Raw genomic sequence first — 6,000 nt, forward strand, 5'->3', positions numbered from 1 at the left:
AGAAGCAGTAGGAACTTTAGGAAAATTAATCAATCTGTGATTCTGTCTCCGTGTTGCATTCTCCAATATCTCTAATTTACTATTAATTTATCCATTTTCTTTCATTAGGAGCTGATTTTGTGCTCCTAAACTTTCTAATTTATTCTCTTGGTCCGGGACTTTGGTCTCTAATTTCCCCAATTTCAATTGTAGTTTAGAAGTTTCTAATGCAGATCCAGAGGTCTGTACAGCTAATTTTTGAATTGAAGTCCCAAGAAAAGATTGTAGCATAGAAATTGCTTCCCAAATTGAGTCCACGTCTATTACTGGGGGTTTCTTCAAAGAAGCAATAGCAAAAGAAGATTCAATCTCTTTAGTCACAGTACCTGGAGGTAATATCCCTGTGGCAGATCCCAATAGTTCACTAGACAAAACCAAGGCATCGATGATGGTGAAAGCAGTGCTGAGGCGATGGAAACTCTTTGTACTGCGAGGTCTTTGTTCTCCTCGCTACCCTCCAGCATTGCGGCCTTGCTCTTCTCTGACGAAAGTCAGGGGCGTGGCTGATCTGGTGATCTCTGCTCCTCCGTAGAGATGCTGACTACCTCAAAGGAAGCTCGAGAGCGTTCCGTCTCGCTATCTCTTCCAGCCAAGGACTTCTCATCCGGTTTCACCTCAGGCCCTCAGTCGACAAAAAGATCCATCGGGCCAAATACTTGAGGAGTCGACCCGGGTCTTAGATTTCCTTTTTACCATCTAGGCAGGAAAAAGGCACGACGGCGTTCTGCCGCTCCTTCAGGACGCCATCTTGGTAAGACTCCTCCCCTCATTTCCAGGAGTTTTGTATTATTTTTCACACATACACTTTGTAAAGTAAATTAACCTTTTAGTACACGAGGCTCAATGACTTGCTTTTTTGACTATAGGGCTCTTGATATATTTGGAGCATATTGGATTTATCCATGGACAGACTAAAAGAAAACCTTAATGGATTAAAAAATTTACTAAACACATTTCATTTGGGCCTGATTTCAAAACAGGGTGCCTATATGAAGAGGCCTAAAAGGCACCTGTTTTAAAATGGCAACATAAGAATAGCCTTCCTGGGTCAGACCAATGGTCCATCTAGCCCAGTATTCCATCTTCACAGTGGCCGATCCAGGTCACAAGTACCTGGTAAAAACCCAACTAGTAGCAAAATTCCATGCTACCAATCCCAGGACAAGCATTGGCTTTCCCCATGTCTGTCTTAATAATAGACTATGCACTTTTCCTCCTGGAACTTATCCAAACTTTTTAAAAACCAGCTACATTAACGTTCTTACCACATCCTCTGGCAATGCGATCTAGAGCTTAACTATTCTCAAAGTGAAAAAAATAACTATTCATATTGGTTTTAAAAGTATCTCCCTGTAACTTCATCAAGTGTCCCCCTAGACTTTGAAGACTTTGATCATATCTCCCCTCAGCTGTCTCTCTTCCAAACTGAAGAGCACTAACCTCTTTATTTACTCATATGAGAAGCGTTTCATCCCTTTTCCGTGTTTCTCCATATATAGACCGCGGCCTTTACATGGGTGGCCTATGTATGGACTTTACATCATCCCCCCACCCCCGGTATCTTTATCAGAGCCCCCTGGACAGTTTGCCGTACAGTGAGAGATTAGAGAAACTGGGTCTCTTCTCCCTTGAAAAGAGATTGAGAGGGGACATGATCGAAACATTCAAGATAATAAAGGGAATAGACTTAGTAGATAAAGACAGGTTGTTCACCCTCTCCAAGGTAGAGAGAACGAAAGGGCACTGTAAAGTTAAAAGGGGATAGTTTCCGTACAAATGTAAGAAAGTTCTTCTTCACCCAAAAAGTGGTAGAAATCTGGAATGCTCTTTCGGAGGCTGTTATAGGGGAAAGCACCCTCCAGGGATTCAAGACAAGGTTAGACAAGTTCCCGCTGAACTGGAACGTACACAGCTAAGGCTAGACTCAATCAGGGCTCTGGTATTTGACCTTAGGGCCACCGTGTGAGCGGACTGCTGTGCACGATGGACCACTGGTCTGACCCAGCAGCGGCAATTCTTATGTTTCAGCAGTGCAGGGCAGCGGCGATCTCTCGGCATCCGGCCTGCCCCCGCACCGCTTGCCAAGTGACTGATGTCAGTTCTTGTGAGTCCCACGACAGTTGATGTTGGCCATTCAGTGGGTGGTGCGGGGGCAGGCTGGATGTCAAAGAGATCGCGGCTGACCTGCACCCCTGGAGATTCACCATACAGGGGGCACCGATAAAGGCACCGGGGTGGGGGTGGGGGATGATGTTAAAAGGCAGAGGAGGAACCAGAAGATAAGCCATGGCTAATACCATGGGGCGGCTTATCTCCCAGTTTTTAAACATAGGTCACCCTTTTCTGCGGCCTATATGCGGAGAAATACAGTATCACCTAGAAGCCTATGTGCCTTTTATAAAATACCACTCCTACAGCAAACTAAAATAGTGCATAAATGCATTTTACCTGCTCTGAAATAATGTTAATGTGTTTGTGTACTCTGCATGTAATATGTATTTTAAGAAACACATGCATATACTACAACTCTGCTCTGTCCTAACTAAATCTTTGGGAAAACCAAAGCACATAGGTGGATACATATACCTTTGGCATGCAAGAAACCTGTTTTACACATGAGAAAACATTTACTTTCTTTATGCATAATTATGAATTTGTTTCAATTTTGTTAGATTTGTAGAATTAATGATAAAAGCTTGTTTATACTGCACTCTTTTTATATTTCATGCATCTTCTAAAATTTGTAGGTTTTACCATTTATGAATCACTGCCTTATTTTGAGGTCTTTGGTACTTACTCCGTCAAGATGCCTTTTCTATTTGATCTATCAATCTATTTTCCATACATCCTGAAAATATATTTGGTCCTACTTCCTGTTGGTAAGTTTTCCCCTCTAAGATGTTTGGTAAAATATGTTAATACTACACCAGTATAAAGTACAATTATACTCTACTAGCATAGAAATGTAAAGAAACCTATAAGCAAATTGTTCCAGCTATTATCTCTTATGTTCTGAGAAAAGAATTTTTTAGTCTACCATAACTGGTAAAACCAAAGTAAAGTCCAAATTGATTTATTTGCAACTATACCGTAAACTGTTCAGAACATATAAAAGCAACATGGGATTGTGGCTATGTTTATGTTTAGATATAGGGCTCCTTTTACAAAGATGCATTAAGGGCCTTAATGCGCGGAATAGTGCGCACTAAAATGCCCTGCGCGCTAGCTGCTACTGCCTCCTCTTGAGCAGGTGGTAGTTTTTCGGGTAGCACACGCTATTCCAGTGTGTGCACTAAAAACGCTAGCGCACCTTTGTAAAAGGAGCCCATAGTGTCTCACTTTGCAAAAGTTTTTTTAAACATTTTAACCATTTTTTTTTTTCAGTTTGATATTACATATTTGTGACCATCTCTGGGATCGCATGACTAAAGTCATGAATCCATTCTAGACTTTAAAGCTTAATTTCTCAAAAATGACTTTAATCACTCGTGTTTGAATTTCTATAACTTTTTTTTTTAACGTAAAAGGTTGGGGTTTGGACGGCTATATTACAAATTGCACTAACAGAATTAATTTAAAACCTTATTTTTGTGTCTGACTTTAATCATGTTTTCCCAAAGATGGTCACATTTGTAACCTTTTCAACAATGTGAATTTTACTAAATCATTTTGGAACTCATGGAATGTTTAAGAGCACCACTATGTTTCAGAGCGTGCTAATTCTTGGGACATCTGAACTTTCTGTGTATTGTAATAATTTGTACTGAACCTTCATAAAAATACACTAAAAATTATTAAGGTGCCTTTATACTGAAGTGAGATAAATGCAAAGGCTATGTATCAACAATTGGGGGCACATGTAACGTGTTCCGTTGTCTGCTTTAGTTACCGCGTGTTAAATTTATTCATACATAATGCAGAAATAAGTAATACCACCTCTGTAGGAGGTATTAAGCGCGCACTAAACCTACGCTACGCGGCTAGAACTATCGCCAGCTCAATGCTGGCGTTAAGGTCTAACGCACGTGGCAATGTAGCGTGCGCTATTCCACGCATTAAAACCCTAATGCAGCTTAGTAAAAGGAGCCCTAAGTGTACCTATGCTATCTGTACAAGTGACAGCATGCATTAAGGGCTTCTTTTACAAAGCTGCAATAGCGTTTTTAGCGCACGCAGAATTTTAGCGCGCACTAAACCTACGCTACGCGGCTAGAACTATCGCCAGCTCAATGCTGGCGTTAGCGTCTAACACGTACGGCTATTTAGCGTGCGCTAAAACCGCTATCGCAGCTTTGTAAAAGGAGCCCTAAGTATCAAGTGTTAACTGCACTAGGTGGTCCATGTCCAATCTCTGCCCCATCCCACACTAAGAAGTAGCATGGGCCAAATTTTTGGTGTGCTGTATTTAGCATGTGGTAACCATTAGTACAAACTGGCATTATTGCACAGCGAACACTAAATCCTGTGCTAATTGCTGAGCACATTTTAATAACCATAACCGTTGCTATGTTTTTGAGACCAAATAAATCACATATGTAGAACAGATTACAAACTGATATGTTATTAATTCAGACAATTTTTTTTTTTGATTCAATAAATGGTATCATAACCTACAAAGAACCTGCTATTTAAAAATACAACTATTATTGTGTTTGATTGAATTATGGAAGAGTATTGTGCTACACCACTCCATCCTCCATTTAGAATTTGAGCCCTTTTTCAAGATAGGTGTACAGTACTCCCCTGATATTCGCAAGAGTTCCGTTCCAGGAACCCCCGCAAATCTTGAAAAATCGCGAATACGTTTTTTCATGGGAGAGAGTGGAGAGGGCAGCGGGAGAGGCAGGAGAGAGCAGTGCTGGTGAGTGCAGGAAATCACTCGCTGTATGCTCCGACTGCCTCTTCCTGCACTAAGTTGAGCCTTACCAATCAGGAGCTGCGTGTCAAAGCAGCTCCTGATTGGATAAGGCCCAACTTAGTGCAGGAAGAGGCAGTCGGAGCATACAGCGAGTGATTTCCTGCACTCGCTGGTGCTCCGGCTGCTCTCTCCTGCCTCTCCCGCTGCCCTCTCCTTGTTGGCAGTTCGCAGTCAGAAAATACCGCGAATAACTGGGACCACGAACAACCGGGAGAACACTGTAGTAGCTTATCAATAATTTTATTATCAGTCACCTCACCCTCATTACACAAACAAAATACCCCTTCTCAGTTATGACTTTAATAACTAGAACAAGAGCTATTTGATGATATATAAGAACCTCTAACGCTAAGAGTGATCAAAAGTGATTGTGAAATATGTAGATGAATATTAATACTTTATTGTATCCATCTATAATTTACAATTTTTTTTTCTATCTATCTAGGTATGTACTTTATATGCAGGCACCTTTACTTGGAAAGAAAAACATTCCAGAAAGTCCACAAAGAGAAGAAAACTTAATTTTATATGTCAAGTAGTATTGTGGTGACATTCTTGAATATGCTGCTGTGGGCATGTTATAATAGGAATGTTTAATTAGGACAAAGCAAAAAGAACCAACAGGACTGCACTTTGGTTTTCACAGTGCAGTGCCTTAGACAGGAGACTTTCACGTCTGTTCATTTTTCCAGTCTGGTTCTCTGATATCTCACGTACCAACATTTGGGACCAGTTCTTTGAACATAATTATTGTAGCTCATGTATTTGTTTTTATATATGTCATATATGTTTAAAGATTTGTGTCATTTTAATAAATTCCTGCGCCTTATACATTTCCCTGCAGTTTTGCTTTGTTTTTTAATTAGGACAATGCAAATTAGTGCTTATGTTTTTATAACTGAACAAATATTATGAAACTAGTGTTTAAGCCTGTTACATTAACGGGTGCTAGAATATATGTCTGTCTGTCTTTCTTTCTTTCTGTGTCTCTCCCTGCCCCCGTCTCTTCCTTTCTTTCTGTCTCTCTCCTTCCCGCTATCTAT

The 6,000-nt window shown here is 40.5% G+C and overlaps 1 protein-coding gene across 1 annotated transcript in view; it reads left to right on the plus strand.

The window, feature by feature from the left end:
- HACD4 (3-hydroxyacyl-CoA dehydratase 4) overlaps positions 1 to 5,793 on the plus strand; it is a 29,640-nt gene extending 23,847 nt beyond the window's left edge. The window contains exons 6-7 of the mRNA XM_033949725.1: positions 2,787 to 2,918; positions 5,403 to 5,793. Coding sequence (XP_033805616.1) covers positions 2,787 to 2,918; positions 5,403 to 5,479 — 209 coding nt within the window. The 3' untranslated portion in view covers positions 5,480 to 5,793. The remainder of the gene's footprint in view (positions 1 to 2,786; positions 2,919 to 5,402) is intronic.
- Positions 5,794 to 6,000: the final 207 nt, after the last annotated feature.

The sequence above is a fragment of the Geotrypetes seraphini genome, chromosome 1 (assembly GCF_902459505.1).
Source record: "Geotrypetes seraphini chromosome 1, aGeoSer1.1, whole genome shotgun sequence".
NCBI classification, from domain to species: domain Eukaryota; kingdom Metazoa; phylum Chordata; class Amphibia; order Gymnophiona; family Dermophiidae; genus Geotrypetes; species Geotrypetes seraphini.